At 37.3% G+C, this 18,516-nt stretch overlaps 1 protein-coding gene across 1 annotated transcript in view; it reads left to right on the top strand.

Annotated features, from left to right (window-relative positions):
• TRPA1 (transient receptor potential cation channel subfamily A member 1) overlaps window positions 1-18,516 on the top strand; it is a 50,912-nt gene that overhangs the window by 18,347 nt on the left and 14,049 nt on the right. Inside the window, exons 8-20 of the mRNA XM_046641851.1 lie at window positions 1,313-1,361; window positions 2,929-3,028; window positions 3,694-3,794; window positions 4,780-4,949; window positions 5,035-5,199; window positions 6,766-6,880; window positions 7,802-7,968; window positions 9,624-9,717; window positions 12,697-12,756; window positions 13,298-13,396; window positions 15,971-16,041; window positions 16,881-17,043; window positions 17,957-18,046. Coding sequence (XP_046497807.1) covers window positions 1,313-1,361; window positions 2,929-3,028; window positions 3,694-3,794; window positions 4,780-4,949; window positions 5,035-5,199; window positions 6,766-6,880; window positions 7,802-7,968; window positions 9,624-9,717; window positions 12,697-12,756; window positions 13,298-13,396; window positions 15,971-16,041; window positions 16,881-17,043; window positions 17,957-18,046 — 1,444 coding nt within the window. The remainder of the gene's footprint in view (window positions 1-1,312; window positions 1,362-2,928; window positions 3,029-3,693; window positions 3,795-4,779; window positions 4,950-5,034; window positions 5,200-6,765; window positions 6,881-7,801; window positions 7,969-9,623; window positions 9,718-12,696; window positions 12,757-13,297; window positions 13,397-15,970; window positions 16,042-16,880; window positions 17,044-17,956; window positions 18,047-18,516) is intronic.

Below are 18,516 nucleotides of genomic sequence, written 5' to 3'. Positions count from 1 at the left end.
CAGAAAGGAAAACTTAGAAAAGACAGCAAAATCGACAAAAGGCTAATCTACTTCTAAGGAAATAGAAATAGTAGGGTCATGTAAAGTAATTTTAAAATAAGGACATCTAAAATGTTTAGAAATTTAAAGGAAGGAATAGGCAGGTGTGTAAAAATAAGTGGATTAAGATAACAGATTATGCTAAGCAAACTGGTATTTAAGAATCAAAGATTGGTAATATGAAAAAGATCCAGTTAGAAACCCTAGAAATGCAAAAAAAAAAAAAAAAAGCCATTGAATTAAAACAAACGCTCAATAGATAGACTAACGTTTAGCCTGGAGATTCTCACACTTGCACGTAGAATCACGTGCGGCGTTTATAAATCCTAACGCCAATTCCTACGCCAGAATACGTCAGAGTCTTTGAAATGGGTCTTTGGAATTTTAAAAAACTCTTTAAGTGATTCCAGTGGTTAGCCAATTTAGAAACCCAATGATGTGGGTATAGGTAAAATGTGTCCATTCAGAACACAGCTTTAATATACAAATCTGCATAAAAAGGAGCTCTTTTAGGAAAATAAACTCATCCACCTGGCCCATCAGTATCCTTAGCCTGGTGATGACTCTAGCTGGACATACTCAACTTGGCTTGGCTGAAAATTTCTTGGACCAGTTCAGTCCAATTCTGACTAATCAATATTGATCTACAGTCCTGGAATGTCCTTCCAGTGACATTTGGAGTTTTTCTTGAGCTGCAAAGGAAAGTTTGCCTTTTGGGCTAGAATTCCTCTTGTTACTGTAGTGGAAAGACCTCAGTGCATTGTTTTGGCTGAAACTCCAAAGAGTTTACTCCGAAGAGTAAGGGGAAAGGGCTTCCAGCCTACCTGGCTGTGTAACATTTGGCAACCATTTAACCTCCCCAAGCCTCAAAGTCCAGATCTATTGAGAATCTACATTTCTAACTGATTCCCGGGTGGCGTCAGTGCTGTTGACCTGCAGCCCACACTTTGAGTGTTAAAGCTCTAAACTGGTGAGAGATAAGAACAAATCAAATGGGACCTTAATGTTATTATTTATTTCCTACAGTTACTAAATATATTTAATATAATTTAAATATAATGCAACCTCTTGTGAATTTAGGGTGAAAATTGGCAAGCTAACTCTGAAATTTACATACAAAAGACTAATTATAGATTTTGAAAGGTTATTAATTCTCTAGCATTTTTTATCATGCTATTAAATGTCATTTAAATTGACTTACTGAGTATAGTAGCTTTATTTTATATGTTTATATTAGTAGTACCTTAATATGCCTATAATTCTCTTTTTGCAGAGCCTCGTTATTTGATCACTATGAACTAGCCGACTACTTAATTTCAGTGGTAACTATTCCATTGATGAGTTTTTTCTTATTACTGTGTACAGTTAAAAACATCATATAATTACATAATATGAATTTTCAAAAATAAGCCAGATTTTAATTTCTTGCTTATGAGCAGAAAGTTTACAAAAAGATAATTGACACATTTGTAAATAGAGTATGTCATGTATGAACCCATAATGGCCAAACTTCATTCCCACCAACTTAGAAGTAACAAAGTGTACTCTTGATAGCTGTACCAAGGTTTTTAGCGTGGGGAGTTGGTGGGTCCAAGGCAGGGAGAGCTCTTCTGTCAACTGGTCCTAGGACAGCGTTAAGGCTGGCGACTCTGCCGACCCTTCTTCAGCACAGGTGGCTTTGAGGTGGAGGCAGGACAGGCAACACTTGTCACCCTCACCATCCGTTGTAAGCTTCTGCCCCAGCTGCCTCAGTGCCGTCTTTCAAACAATGAAAAACTGAATGAAAATTAAAAATATCATCCAAGGTTTGTTACAAGTGAAAGCACGAGATCTTTTTTCACTCTAAGAAGTGTAATTGGTTGGCTTTCAGTTAAATTTTAATAAGCCATTTATACAGATGAATATATGATGTATTTAAGCCCCACCATATGAGCAACCAATGTAGTTTCATTTGTATATTTAACAAGTGTTTGTTGTCACCAGCAACTATTGACATTGTGGTATTTACATAGAAGAATCCTGGGAAGACTCATTATTTACCATAGTTTTGTCACACATGGTTTCTTGCAAATGCAGCCATCTCTTCACCTGGCAAGAGAACTGTAGCAGAACCTCACTGACCACCATCCTTCTTTCAAAGGGAATATGGCTGCCGTCATTGTCTGTATCCGATGGGTCCCCCAGGAATAGGGAAATATCCACAACTGAAGTTTAAGCTATTTTTATTACCCCGTCCAAAAGATAGAATTCTTTCCATGAACTTTTTTAAAGCCTTTGTTTTTTGTCATATCAAATATTATAACCATAACAAGTAATGGTAAATATTGACTTATTCGTTTAAAATATATATATGATGTGATTTTTAAATATGAATTTTCTCAAATATTTGGCTAGAATTTTACGTTAAGATTTGACTTATTTCAATTCAATTAGTTGAGTTCATTTGTTTCAGATGGAGTAGATTTTTTAAAAAGTGAATAATTTCTTGTGACTGTTTTAAAAATCATATATGCAATAAATTTGGAAGATTTTTTTATTATGGACATATACAAATTTTTTCTTCCAGTAAGAACTAAACTATTACTATAGGTTAAAGGATTTTATTTTTATGGTTTAGATAGTAATATAGATCTGTTGCCAGATGTCATCAAAAGATTAACATGTGACGATAATTTTTCTTGTTGAAATGATAAAAGAATGCCTTGATTTCTGATGTTACAACATATGAATTATGGGGAAATTTCAAGCAGTTCTATAGTTAGTCATATGCTGAGTGCTAACCACATTATGGACACTCTATCCCAATGAATTAACCTTATTTACAGATTGCAACGTAAGCTGGTTTATCTGTTTATAAGCTCTTTGTTGAATGGCTTTGTTTTACTTTAGGGAGCAGATATTAACAGCACCGATTCTGAAGGACGTTCTCCACTTATATTAGCAACTACTTCTGCATCCTGGAATATTGTAAATTTGCTGCTCTCTAAAGGTACCATGAGGGACCAAGACAAGCCTTTAGAGCTACTACTCAATTTGGTTAGATAAACATTTATTAATCACTTATTATGTGCTAGGCTTTGGGCCAGGTACGATGAATGCAAAGATAAATAGAATACCTCTCATGTCTAGAATAATTTTCAGTCCAGTAAGGGAGTGATACTTAAAAAGATAATTTCAGAACACCAATAGATAACATTTATAAAGCAATTATTATGTCCCAGGCATTTTGCTGAACATTTTCTCTACATTCTTTCAATGATTAATGCTATATGATGGAGGTCCTCTAACTGTCCCCATTTTAGATACTAAGCCGATGTGATGATAACAAATAATAGATGTATCATCCCCTCTTCTTGCTTGATCTTTAATCTCTGTCTTTATATTTTATGCTTTAAAATGTAAGACCTCCTATATTAATTAATGTAATAAATTACCTATTCTCTACCCCCCTTACACAGACACACACACACATTCTGTAAAGTAAACCTATTTTTAAATATATTTAGTTTTCTTACCTAAGTAAAGTTTCCTGTAAGTTAAAGCTTGGCAAAGTTTTAAGTCAAAAATCGTTTATTTTCTTAAATTGAAAATCCACCATAGGCCATGCTTTAAATAAATGAGTAGAAGTTATATTTATATTGTACCTTTTTTTAGGTGCCCGTGTAGACATAAAAGATCATCTTGGACGTAATTTTTTGCATTTGACTGTACAGCAACCTTATGGATTAAAAAATTTGCGACCTGAGTTTATGCAGGTAAACATGTCCAGATTTCTATAAACTGAGTTGGGTTCAACAAAGAGTAAAGTGATTTTGCTTGTTACGACTTTTACTATTATGCAGACTGATTCTGGCATTTAAAAATTATTTAAAAATAAAGATGCCATATTTGAATATTTATTTACAGCATAGTGGTGATAAGTGTGATGATGATAATAGATTACAGTGGGATTGAGTTTTCCAGGTTATAGAGGAGGTTCGTATATATCCCCATCCATAAGAAGTCAGCTTTCCTTCACTCTTTGACCCTTACGGATTGCGTATCAGTAGAAAAGCCAAGTAAATGAGTGAATTAGCATTATCAATTAAGAAAAGCTACTCAATAGACTTGACTGGTTGACAGGTTTGAAAACATTATCTCCATATAATATTCACCAACCAGTAGTTCCTGAGTGACTATTGGGTGTATCTGAAGTACATCATATCTTTATAATAAATAGTTTTAATATTGTTAATATCTTTAATAAAGAATCAAAAATATATTTGTATTTGGCTATTTTAAACAAAAATTAAAATATGTTTGTTTATTGATTGGATTAAGCTGCTCATCTGCCATTTGTTTCTTATTTAATATTCATATAAAAGATAAAGTAAAACTAATTTTAACATCTCATCCCTTTCACTGAACAGAACACATTAGCATTAAACTCTTAAGTGTTCTTTGGAGGAAAAAAGTGAAGGGGTGAGGGGAGTGGTGTGCAGTCAAATACGTTTGGGAAATGCTGGGTTAAAAATGTTAAGTACATTTCCTACTCTTTGGATTTCTCAGAGCCTTTAACGTGGTAATGTTCATTATAGGGAGACAGAGCGTGCACCATCCTCTACATTTATTTTACTCTAGTACCCTTTAGGTTATTTATAGTTTTGCCCTTTATTGGAAAACACTGTTGTAAAGAATAGTTAGAAAACACTATGTTAGCATGATAGAGTTATATTTAGATTATTGATTTTTCTCCCATAGATGCAACATATTAAAGAGCTGGTCATGGACGAAGACGACGATGGGTGCACCCCTCTACATTACGCATGCAGACAGGGGGTCCCTGTCTCTGTAAATAACCTCCTTGGCTTTAACGTGTCCATTCACTCCAAGAGCAAAGATAAGAAGTCACCCCTACATTTTGCAGCCAGGTGAGGGTCAGTTTATGTGACACATGAGCATGTCTTCTTTCTGTTGAATATTTGCTTTAAAAATATGAAACCTAAATTTTTCAAGTTATGGGCGTATCAACACCTGTCAGAGGCTCCTGCAAGACATGAGTGACACGAGGCTTTTGAATGAAGGTGACCTGCATGGAATGACTCCTCTCCACCTGGCTGCAAAAAATGGCCACGATAAAGTAGTTCAACTTCTTCTGAAGAAAGGTGCATTATTTCTCAGGTGAGGATATATGATTGGAATATTTACATCTTCTTTCTAATTAGTTAGCCATTTTCAGGTTGTTTTTCTGTTTTATTTTTGATTATGACATCTAACTTTCTATCTTGCTAAGTACCGTTATCCATCTTATTTAATCCTCGGAACATATATGACTTCTCAAATATTGAAAGAGAAGTCAGTATTATTCCCAGTTGATAAATGAAGACATCGAGGTGTATAGAGTTGAAGACCTCGTCCAAGCTCACAGAATAAGTGGCTTTGTGTAGAGGAGTTCCCAGAACCTTTGTAATACAGTTCCTCACATTTGACTTCATGGCGCTACCATCTTTTTATGCAGATGAAAAACATGTACATACACACACCCCATACAAATTCAAAGACTCTACTTTTCATTCAATCTAATGAGTGATGGACATAAAAAAAAGCTCCCTTTAAGCTGCAACATGAGACATAAAAAATTCCTGAATTTCATTATATTTAAAGGAACTCTAACACTAGGAGCAAAACCAAATTAAAATAATTAAGCATAATAAAAACGTGGCATAATTAAATGACGTCTTTGTAAAGAGAAAAGGAAAACTCAGAAGAGTTTCCTAAAAGTGTGATGAACTAGCCCCTAATTTCACCAAGGTGGCGGCAAAGAGCTCATTAGGCTGATGTTCAAATACATTTCTTCATCAGAGTACCAATCCCAGCAATGGAGTGATGCAGCTGCGAAATGAGAGCTCTGCTCAGTTCCTTCCTGCTTCCAAGGGATCACAAGGCAGCAGACCTGCAAAGGGGACCCCAGTGGACCCAGGCCAGAGAGTCGTTGCTTAATTACCTCGTAACTGAAATAGCAAGGTGGCTCTTGCACCCTGAAACAGTTGCTCAGTAGCACTGAAATTAAATTGTGTCAGGATGTCACACTTTTTCTTTTCTATGTCTAATTTGGAAAAATGACAAGCCTTCATTGTATTTGCATCTTAATTTCTGTGAGAAAGGACAAACATTTTCCCAAGGGATTAAGTAAGCATCTTTGAGAGCCCAGATGAGAGATCTCTTCAGACCTGAACTCTTAGAAGACTAAGAGGCACTAAGCTAAGTCCCTAAGCCGTGTATTCTAAGATGATATTACTATTAGCAATAACTAGTGGCCAGGAAAACTAATACCATCGTCATGGAAATTTTTTGATACAATGTTCAGTGAAACAATGAAACATGATTTAAAATAGTGTGTTTAAGTACATTACAGCCTTGAGGAAAGTATTATGACACAGACATGCTAACTCTAGTTTCACCCACCCCCAAGTCTTTGATGATGTTTTGTATACCTTAATACTTTAATATGCTAAATTAAAAAAATACGTGAATCACATTATAGGTAGATCATTTGAGACCACTAGGCTTGAAGTTAGCTCATTTGTTATAAATATGTGATAAATATTTTGTTGCTAGAACTTTAGCAACTTAGACATGCTTTTGTTTTGCCATCAGACCACTTTTCAGATTAATGATCCAAGGGGCCTCCCTTCCCACGTTTCTCTCTAAAGTGAATGCGCACATCTTCTCTTAACTCTTTAACAGTGACCACAATGGCTGGACTGCTTTGCATCATGCCTCCTTGGGCGGGTACACTCAGACCATGAAGGTCATTCTTGACACTAACTTTAAGTGCACGGATCAGCTGGATGAAGAAGGGGTGCGTACTGTGTTCCTCATACCGCCCCGAAATCTTGGCATAGAGAAACCTCCTCTTCTTCTTAGCCACCCTCCTCCCTTCCTTGCCCCAGTCATGGTCTTTTATTGGATTCTTACTATGCAGACCCTTAGAGTGAGGAGTGAGTAAGAGGGGAACTGGATAAGGAGAATGCCAAGAGTTGGGGGTGGTGCGTGTTGAAGACACCTCTTCAATCTCACAGAGGCTGGTCCACAGGCCCCTGTGGATTGATGAGAAAATTTTCCCCACTCTCTAGTGAACGGAGAAAAATGAAGAGGACAGGGGTAAGTCTTCATATAACTCGGTGTATTTGATTTGAAGGACTGCCCTTTATTCTGCTATGAAGTTCTTTCTCCTTTTTGGAGAGCCAGCGTTGAAATGTACATTCTTTCACCAAATGATAGAGAGGAACTGCCTTTTAAAATGTCTTTATGTGGCAAAACTAAAGACTGGCAACCACATAGCAATCACTGATTTTTTCTTAATTTTAAAAACCCATGAAAACCCCAAATCTGGAAACCACTGCTCTGCCAGATGATAAATCTCCTGGAAGTATTTTCTTCTGTGTTCATTCCAACATCCTTACCCTGAAATCCTGTCCTTTGTCCTTGTGGCATCACCTCACTGCAAAAACAAAGCAAAACAAGCCACTTGGAATTCAGGTATACACACAGAGACCCCCCCACACCCACACCCTGCACACACACAGTGTTTGAACCATAAACTCATTATTTTGAAGCTTGATTCTGAACACCAGTTTAAAATTTTATGTATTTTGGTACTAAATAGTTAGCTTTGTTAATAATTGTTTTTAAGCAATTCAACAATGAAACAAAGTGGTAAAACAGCCTTAGATGATTAGCCATCATCACTGGATTTTCTGTCTTCTGTTTTCTCTAAAAGAACACCGCGCTTCACTTCGCTGCAAAGGAAGGCCACGCCAAAGCCGTCGCACTTCTCCTGAGCTACGGGGCGGACATCATCCTGAACAAGCAACAAGCCTCCTTTTTGCATGTTGCAATTCACAATAAGAGGAAGGAGGTGGTTCTTACAACCATCAGGAACGAAAGGTATGCTGTCTTCCTGTCTACTGTCATTTAGTGCCCTCTGACGTGAAGGATGATTCACAAGCTGAGGGGAAACGGAAGGAGAAGAAGAATAAGTTTCAGCTCTTAATCAACATTGTTTAAAGGTCAGTTCTTTACACTTTTTTTGGGTTTTTTTCGGTGAGGAAGATTGGCCCTAAACTAACATCTATTGCCAATCTTCCTTTTTTTGCTTGAGGAAGATTTCCCCTGAGCTAACATTTGTGCCAGTTTTCCTCTATTTTGTATGTGGGATGCCACCACAGCGTGGCTTGATGAATGGTGTGTAGGTCTGCACTTGGGATCTGAACCTGCAAGCCCCAGGCCACTGAATTGGAGAGCATGAACTTAGCCACTATGCCACTGGGCCGTCCCCTACATAAAATTTTTAATGAACTCTTTGGGTGACAACAGACATGTTGCTTAAGCTCTCTGATCTTCAGTTTCCATTTCTAAATCACGGGAGCATGGACCACCTTCGTAGCACTCTCGTAAGACTCACGGAGTTCAGGCTTGTGTTGTGTCTGGCACCATGGTCTTTGTCAAGCAAACCCTGCCTACCTGAACTTGACACTCTGTTATCAACAGAACCCCCAAACTCGATGTTGGTGAAAATATTCTCCAAGGTAAATCCATGTTGTTACTAGTGCCATCCAATGGAATTTCCCTTAACATGTGATCTTTTGTGGTTGTGGATTTTTAAATCATACTCTCAGGAGTTTGAATGATGAAGTTGGAGGGTAGTTTCTCTTGCTTCTCGAACATAAGCTTTTCTACATAGTCACAGATAGATGTGCACAAGGGCCCAGTATCACCCAGTAGTGGACACAGAAGTGAACAATCTCATAATCAAGGCAGATCAAGCCTATGTTTTTGAGTATGGACAGTCTCAAGATTTTCCTGCTGATCGTTCCTTTGAAACACTAGTCAGTGCAAGTGTGCAACAAAAAGTTTCCTACTGGTTATGCAGACATTCTAGACGGATTTTATCAGTAGGGTTAACAGAAAATTTGTCTGGATAGTTTTTAGAACTAGTCTCCTATTACATAGCTAGGATCTTGGAGGTAGATGGTCTCTTCTTCACTTCCTGTTGTAGATTTATTTCCTCCTTGGCATCATAAACATCTTCTTATCCCATCCAACTGGATGGCAAGGAAGAAAGGGACAGACTCTGCGATGTTCTGGAAGAACCCATGCTTATTAATGTACTTAATGTGTTATTTTGTAGTTTAATTCAATATAGGAGATATACATGGATTAAATGTTAAGTATCATGTGCCAGTACTGTGTTGCGATTGTATATGAATATGGATATACCTCCCCAACACGACCAGCTCCTACTATTTCATGATTTCAGGAGAAGAAGAAGGTTAAAGACTTCCTTCTTTAGAAGGCATTTAGAGAAAGAGAACAGTGATTATAACAGGCATACTAAAATTTGCCCACATTTCTAATATCCATTAATGGATAAAGACCCTGGTAATGGATTAATCGTGGTTCACATATGGATTCCACTGGAACCAATTCAGGTTTCTCCTACAGATATAATCTGGAATTTCAACTGGTAGTTTTGCTATTGTGCAGAACAGAAAGATTAAGACTTGTGTTTGTTTTATTGTTATTATATATATTTTTTACAGATGGGGAGACTGCTTTAAAGCTTTCAGTCATTATTCTCCAAGCAATAAATGTCCAACCATCGAAATGATAGAATACCTCCCAGAATGCATGAAAGTAAGTTGCCCAAACAAAACTGCATCTAATATGTAATATGAGGATTGATTGTTGTAATCACAACTCAAATAACAGTCATTTCCTTCTTTAAATAAAACTTCTAGTTTTCCATAGGCCATAAGGGAAGTGATCCAACAAATATTTAATACGGACCTACTTCGATTAAAGAATCCTATTAATTGTTAGGTAGAGTATGGGAAAATATGGTCAACAGATTTTTTTATTTAAATAACCTGAGTCTAGAGCAGAGACTATTAATGGTGGTTGCTGGCTGAATAAAGCCTCTAGATGTGTTTTTGACATGCGTGTTATTGCTTCAAGTTTGCATTAGTTGTTAACATTTAAAACCAGGATGCTTCCCTTAAGGATCCAGGTAGCTGGCTTCCTCTAGCAATGAGAAGGTCTGGTGACTGGCCTACCTTCTTACAAGGCAGGAATCTCTGGGTGACAAGCAGCTGCTTCCTTTCGCTGGGAGAGCACACCCACCTCTTCCTCTTGTTCACTTAGCTCGAATGCCTAGCGTTAGTTGGCACATATTGGCATTCTTGTGTAATTGCTTTCCTTGTAGCAGAGAGTATCTCTATGTGCCTTGATCCAAACTGTGAAGATAAAAGCCAGCCCCAGGAGATCCAACATTTCAAGAACAGTGGGAAAGAGCTCTTAAGGCTGGCACAGTTCAGACATTCACACTACTCGCCTGGTCCTTATGGGCCTCTGAATGTGGGATTCTCTATGCTAGACTGAATGTATACCCAGCACATGGCTGGACTCCTGCTACAAGAGAAACCCCCACACGCTGCTGAGCACGTGAGTGTTAAAGGATGCAGATAAAAGACCTCTTGGGAAAGTTGAGATTTGAGGATTGGGACTGACATGGAATAATCAAGAAAAGAGGAATGACTTGGAATGCCAGTCATAGGGAAAATTATATTCAAATACCGGAGAAGGCCGTGAGACATAGTGACACCAGAGACAGAGGTCCAGATTTGGAGCCTGGTGGCCCTGGGATTTAGTCCTGGCTCTGCCTTTTTCTGTGCTGCTTTAGGCAAGTCGTGTTACCTCTCTGAGCTTTATTTTCTATTTTCTTCAAAATCTCTAAGACATGATGCTGATAACTGATTTTGCAAAGTGATTACAAAAATTAGAGGTAAAATACATAAAAGTGTGCAGGATAGTGCTTGGCCCGTATTATATGTCCTACTATTTTCATACCACTTATGTGGTTATTAGTACCACTGCTACTAACACTTACTGTTTTTATTGGTTCAATAAGCATTTAGCATGTGCTAAGTTCTCCGTGTGCATTTTTTCTTTATAATATCTAATGGAAATTGGAGCCAGTCCAGTTCATAGATTAGCATTTTAGGTGAATAAGTTTCGTCAAAGGGCACATAAATATCCAGGATTGAAAATGATCTCAGACTTTCTTACTCAGTAATTGCAGTTGTTGGAATCTGTCCTAATGAATAATCAGGGGTATACACAGATTTATATACGATGATGTTTCTTGCAGCATTATTGGTAGTAGTAAAAAATATATGCTAGAAATATGCACATACGGAAAACATAGAAAAGAAGTCAAGAACTTATATCAAAACGTTAATAACACTTATCACAGTTGTGGGATTATGATCGGTGTTTCTTTTCTTCTTTATGCTACTATATATTTTCTAGTTCGTTTTCTGTAACGGCCTTATATTATTTTAGTATTGTGAAGGTTTTTTTTAAATAGGAGAATTTAAAGATCTTTTAGTTTAGCCTCATGTCACACATTTGAATGACTCACATAACCCCTGACCCCGTACCTGCCCCCTCCCCGGGCAGCCTGTCCTTTATTGTGCCTGTGGTGATTATTACAAAGCTCTCAAACTCTCACAGCCAGCCCTGCCTCTCTGGTTCTGCGTTGTACAGCACTATTGACCAGTTTTGTCTTTACTTTTCATGATATCTGTTATGACCCCTAGTACCACTGCCTGATCACCAACAGAGACCTCGTGAAATTTTTTACATCCCTCTGGTGCTTGAGACCAGCCAGGACAGCAGTGCCTTCACAGTGGGGCCCGCGTCCTTATTTCTTCCGTTTGGGGTACTGTCCAACCCTCTACCCTTGTGTCCTGCTGGTGGGGTTGACCAGATGCCCCAGGAGCTCTTGGGGGGCACACTGATGGGATCATCTGGGGCCGTGTGTCCAGATCCGGTTCCAGGAGGGCAGCCTGGCTAGGCAGTATTTCTTTCTCAAGATAATGAATTTGGGCCACCAGAAAGGTGCCAACACACAGATTTGGGGTGACTCAAATTGCTTATGTAGACAGGGAGCCCTCAAAAATATTTGTCTCCACATACCCTAGGGGCAGCTCTAATGACCTCTTCAGTGCTCTCTCCTTTGTTATGCATCTAGAGGGCCTTCCATATTTCTCCTTATAACATCTGTCCCTCGCTATCCCGTCCATGCCACTCTGGATGAATAGTTTGTCCGTGTTGCTTGGCAAGCGAGCTCCAGCAGCAAACACAGTACTCCAGGCTCCAGTAATACAGGAGATGGGACCTAGAGCAAAGAAAGACCCAGTGCTCAGCTGAAAGGTCTCACCCGGGGACAGTAAATTATCATTATAAGATACGAGCAAAGGAATCCTCAATAATCTACATATTCTCTAGAAGCCCAGAAAAATACCAAGTCTTAGGCAAAACTGTGGAATATTTCTCACTCAAATTTTAGGAAATGCAGTTTCATTCTCAAGTGCATGGTATTTTTCTGAATCACTTGGTATTTCTGAGGCATGAAGTAGTAGTTGTAACATTTTCCATTTTAAATTTTGTTCACAAATGCTGTGGATTATAGTTTATCTGAGATGGAAGAAGCAAAGCAAGAGGAAGGGAGTGTCTTGGGTGTTATTTTAGAAGTGGGATCGAATCCTGTCTCTTTTCGCCTGCCTTTTCCATCATTGCAGAAAGTATCTTCGCCATTTTTTCTCTTTCAAGGTACTTTTAGATTTCTGCATAATACCCTCCACAGAAGACAAGTCCTGCCGAGACTACCATGTAAGTTTATTATCATCATAATTTGAATCGATTTTATTATAATTCTTTTAGAAATATTAAAAATAATGTTACTAGAGTTCCACCATCTCAAAAGATGGTAATTATTGTCTTCATTTGTCATATTATTATATTATCTATTTGTGAGGGAACTTTTTCCTTAGATCTTCAGTTCTCCCCAATATTTTAATGGTTTCTAATAGCATTATTTAGGGTTGTTTCTAGCCTTTTCATTTTCTTGGGTAGTTCTAAGAGGTCTAAGTTCTGAAAGGTTGAATTTCTAAAAGGTCCAAGTGATCTTTTGAGGATCCCTCTTTGTCCAGGACTATGAGTTATAACGCAATTGAAGAACAGCCTTCTAGAAAATTTATTTTTTTGAAACTAATATGCAGTAACTTAATTTACTTTTCTTCCTGTGAAATTACCTAATTTTGTTTGAATCAGTTAATTTTCAGCAGAACTGTAGACTTGGGTATTTGATTGTCAGAAACTACTTTTGGGGCCTATATGAGTCTGCAATTTTTAAAAATTATGTCTCCCACAGATCGAGTATAATTTCAGATATCTTCAATGTCCGTTAGAATTCACCAAAAAAGTGACACCTGACCAGAATATTAAATATGAGCCTCTTACAGCCCTCAATGTAAGTCCAGTGTTTTCATTATCCACGTAGTTTCTACACAAGTGCTGTGATGTTTTAGTACAATAGTTCCAGGAAGGGGCCTGGAGAGAAGTCCACGTTTATAGTTTTATGTCTGTGTCTGCCATGTGTCCCAACCCTTTGTTTTTTAGTCATTTTCTATAATTGCTATCATTTGGTCCTGATAAAGTTCCACACCCTTGATTACTGTAGTCCTAATGGTCGTGTTAAACCTGCCCTAACCCAGAATCCAATAAAGCGTGGACAACACACGCTGACAGTCAGCACTTGCTCCCCACCTCCAACCACCTAAATATAAACACACGTGTGAGAGTTTCCTCCAGTGTAAACCACAGGAAAATGCAGGGGGTGACATTTCACAGTTATAGCTTCCAAGTTCAGCCAACCCCTGGGTTCCACGGTAAACGCTCACCTTTTAGAAGCTGTTCGATCCTTTTGGAAGAGTGAACCCAATCTGAAAGCAGACCCTAAATGCACAGTATGGACGCAGATTTTCCAAGAGTCTTGCTCCAAACCAGCCCTTATTCCAAAGAGTACATTTACATTTCTAGCTTGTGAGGCCATAAAAGCCATGCAGATGGTCTCCTGCAGCCTAACCCAGGGGTCTCAAATAACTGCAGAGGAAACAGCTAACAGATGAGGAACATGGGCTCCTGGTCTAAAAGGACAGCAGCTACTTATTTCAACAAATTGTTGTCATGTGAGAATGGCAACCTAGGCTTATGTAAATATTGGCAACAAATTAAAATTGTGTGCGTGTAAAAGAAAACATACTGAATGGTTGGATTTGCAAATTGGGGTGTATGGTGTAGATCTGAGCTTTCTATATATATGGTAACCATTAGCCACATGTGACTACTTAAATTAAAATTAATTAAAATTAAATAAAGTTAAAAATTTATTTCTTCATTTGCAGTGGCTACATTTCAAGCGCTCAGTAGCCTATGTGGCTCATGGCTCTCATATTGAACAGCACAGATATCAAACATTTCCATCCTTGCAGAAAGTTCTATTGGACAGCACTGGTCTAGCCCTATGAGAAATTTTCATCCACCTTAAATGAATTCATTTCTCTACATGGAAGCCTTTGGTATAGATCATGGTACCAACCATCACCTAAAGTGAAATCTGGAAGGCTTATTGAGTACTTGGAGTGGAAAGGATGAAGAGTCATGTGGATTTTATGCCCACAGGCTGGCGATGGCAGCTGACTCTCACATTTGCTCCATGTAAAGCTTTTTAGCTCCCCTGGAGTGTGTTACGTTTTGCAGTTGTTGTTATAGTTCAGACTCAATAGCCCAGTGACCTAAAAGTAACAACACTGCAGTAGACTTAAGAGAATTTTTGTGTATGTATATAGGTTTTTTCTTTAGATTGTAATTTAAATTTCTATCAGAAAGGGTTTATTTTCTCCACCACCAGAATGAGAACAGGAAGAAGTAAAAGTTTTGGTAGCATCTAAAAAGAAATAGAATCTATGTAATACAGACTCAGTGTAATTATAAGAAACGGGCTCACTTGAATAAGTACACTACTCAGTGGGCGACACGTCGGCACACGGTTGACTAGTGTCTTAATAACATGGCAAACCTCACCTTTGTTCTAAGTGAGCTGAGTGGGGTTCTTCTGGAGGGAGAGCTGATCTGGTACAGGAAATTATTGTGCACAAAAGTCTGGAAGTCTAGATGGATCTGTGCGTGTTTAGGTTCAGACAAAACAGAAGAAACCAATCCCTTGGGCAGCCCCCCAAAAGGTTAGAACATTGGACATATCCACTCTTCTCCTTCCCTCCTCGAAAGAAGCCAGGCTGGGTGTTTTCTCTTGATCTCGCCGCTCTGTCCTGGGGGAGGGGCTGTGGCCAGTACATGCCATGAACTTCCCTCCTGTCTTTGACATGGTTCTTCTTGGCTACAGGCTCACCTGGGGTGCAGGAACCTCTTGACCGGTTTCTGGATTTCTCACAATGGCGTCGATCTGTGTATTGTTGTTAAGTTGATGTCTCCTGCCTTTATGGGGGAAGAGGGTTTGGGGCTTCCTATTCCACCATCTTGCTGACATCCCTCTCTCTCTGTATTTTTTGAATAATTAAAAATTAATTTTGAAATAAACACTAGTAGTTCCAAATAACTCATGAAAACCTATAATCTACAGGCTAATTTAACTACTGTTTCTGAGTACTCTATTATTTTAAACCCTTCTAGAAAGATAAGCCTGAGTTTCTTCAAGGAAAGAACAAGGGGGTAGCCCTTGCTGCTTTATCTTTACCGTCCTTCCCAGTTGTAACTTTGTGTAAGATTAAAAAGCTTATCTGTCTCAACTAGTGAGAAACTGAAATCAAACATACTGAATCAAATACTTGCCTCTGTATAAAATGATTCTCTCAACTGTTTTTTAAAAACTATATTCTTGATATAATTTTTGATTTTTCAAATAGTCTTAAATAAGTGTTACTTTTATAATATCAAAATAAAGTTATAAAACAAGCAAACAAAAACTTAGTTTATACTTACTAGTTTAATATGATTGTATTTTTATTGATCTTTCCTTATTTCTCAGACAATGGTACAACATAACCGCATAGAGCTTCTCAACCATCCTGTGTGTAGAGAATATTTACTTATGAAATGGTGAGTATTAAGGAGTATTTCTTTTTAGTGATGGCCTCATTAAATTTATTGAAAGTCTTCTAAAGAATTGTTTTCATGGTATTTTAATGTTTTAGATTTTATTATTTTAATATTTTACACTTTGAAAAAGAAATGTGTCAAAGGAAAATTTGATATTAAAAGTGCATCATTTATTTTTGATATTAAATGAAATATCTGGGGGGAATCATTGTATAAATCATGAAGAAGCATTCGTGGGCCCTGCAGTGTAGCAGACAATGAAGTGAGAAGGTGTGTTCCTGGGAAGAGCACTCAACTTGGAGTCAGAAGGTGTGAGCTAAATCTCTGCTCTTCCATTAATTGGTGAGATTTTAAATAAGTCATGATTTTCTTGGAAGTTGAGATTCCTTTTCTTGTCTTTTTTTTTCTTTTAAGTATGGCTTTTTGGTGGGGAAGATTGGCCCTGAGCTAACACCTGTTGCCAATCTTCCTCTTTTGTTTTTTTCCTCCCCAAAGTCCCAGTACATAATTGTATATCCTAGTTATAGGTCATTCTAGTTCTTCTATGTGGGACGCTGCCACAGCATGGCTTGAGTGGTGTGTAGGTCCGTGCCCAGGATCTGAACTGGCAAACCCCAGGCCACCAAAATGAAGCGTGTGAACTTAACCACGCAGCCACGGGGCCAGCCCCAAGATTGCTTTTCTGAAAATGAAAAAGGTGAATTCAAAGATCTTGTTTCTAAATTGAGTCAATTTACCGAATAGATTACTGAGAGACATTATACCTACTTTTTCAACAGGTATCGTAAGTAAATATTTTTGGTTGAAATACTCAGTTATGGTTTGCTTATTTTTTATAGGATGGCTTATGGGTTTAGAGCCCATCTTATGAACCTAGGATCTTACTGTCTTGGTCTCATACCTATGACCTTACTTGTTGTCAATATAAAGCCAGGTATGGCTTTCAATTCAACTGGAATCATCAATGAAACTAGTGATCATTCAGAAATGTTAGACACCAAGGTATTTTCAAATTTCAACTTCTTAAAATAGAGGATTATCAAAAATGTGTTTTTTTCCTTAGGAATACGAATCCCATAATAAATCTGAAATATCAAGACTTTGATTATTACAAATAGCCTATAGAATTCATATATGGTGGCAGTTTCTCCTAAAATTCTTTGCGGAATGAGAGGGAATATAAATAAATAGGTCAATAAATGAATTTGTAAACTAATTTAAAATGAATTGACATGTATGAGATGCTAGCTTGAATGTGGAGGTATAAAAGTTTAAAATTGGTCTACAAGAAAGCAGATTTGTGGTTGCAAGGGTTACAGGGAGAGGATAGTGACAGTAGACACAGGATTTCTGGTTGGGTTGATGAAAAAGCTATGGAACTAGATAGTGGTGATGGTCATGTAACATTCAGAAAGTATTAAATGCCACAGAATTGTACATTATAAAATGTACATGTAAAATATAAAACTTTTAAAATGGTAAATTTTATGTGTATTTGACCACAATAAAAAAATTTTTATGTGGGTCTATAAGTTCATATTCCTTTAGAATTCAATTGGCAGTTTTTTTTATTGAGGTGGCTTTGGTATATAACATTATATAAACTTGAGGTGTATGTCATTATATTTTGGCTTCTCTGTATGTTACATTGTGTTTACCATCAAAAGTCTAGTTGCCATTTGTCACCTCAAATGGCAATTTTTGACCCTCTCTTAATAAGGACATTATGAAATAAGTATGTGTCATCTTTATATCGACATCACAGTAGTTTTGTCTTTAAAGCAAATATGGACAGTGCATAGAAATGAAGCAAAAGGAAAAATAAATATGTAAAGTGGAAATTATGAAAAAATTAAATTGTTGTTTTATTTTTACATCCCACATAACTGCCTGTCTTATACATTTTTTGTTTCAGAATTCATATTCTATAAAAGTTTGCATGATTTTAGTATTTTTATCAAGTATATTTGGATATTGCAAAGAAGTGGCGCAAATTTTCCAACAGGTACACAAAACATTTTATATCTCTAAAGTTGCAAATATTTTAATATGCAGAACATAAATTAGTTGCTAAACTATTATTGAAATAATATATGTCAATAAAATCACGTATCTTGATGAATGTATTGATTGGAAATACCAAGCATAAACTTTTCCAAATGTAGAAATCGCATGATTTTACATAAGGTCCGTGCACTGGATGGTGCTTATTTAATTTAACATATCTGAGGCAGAGATGTTCCCATTTTACTAGTCCATATGGGTCTGCCCAGCTACAAATGAGCTTATGAATAACTTTTCTGTGTTTTCTCCTATATCAGTTTAATATTTTGCTAACATAACAGTTAGATTTTGGTTGATAATTTTGAATGTCAATGTTTATAAAAGAACTGATTGGCCCAAGACTCCATTTCAAACAGGCCTTTCTTTGAATTCCTTTTCTAACAGAAAATTCCTTTTCTTTATTGGATAACA

This window comes from Equus quagga, chromosome 16 (genome assembly GCF_021613505.1).
Source record: "Equus quagga isolate Etosha38 chromosome 16, UCLA_HA_Equagga_1.0, whole genome shotgun sequence".
Lineage (NCBI taxonomy): Eukaryota > Metazoa > Chordata > Mammalia > Perissodactyla > Equidae > Equus > Equus quagga.
This window is presented reverse-complemented; position numbering and strand designations above follow the sequence as displayed.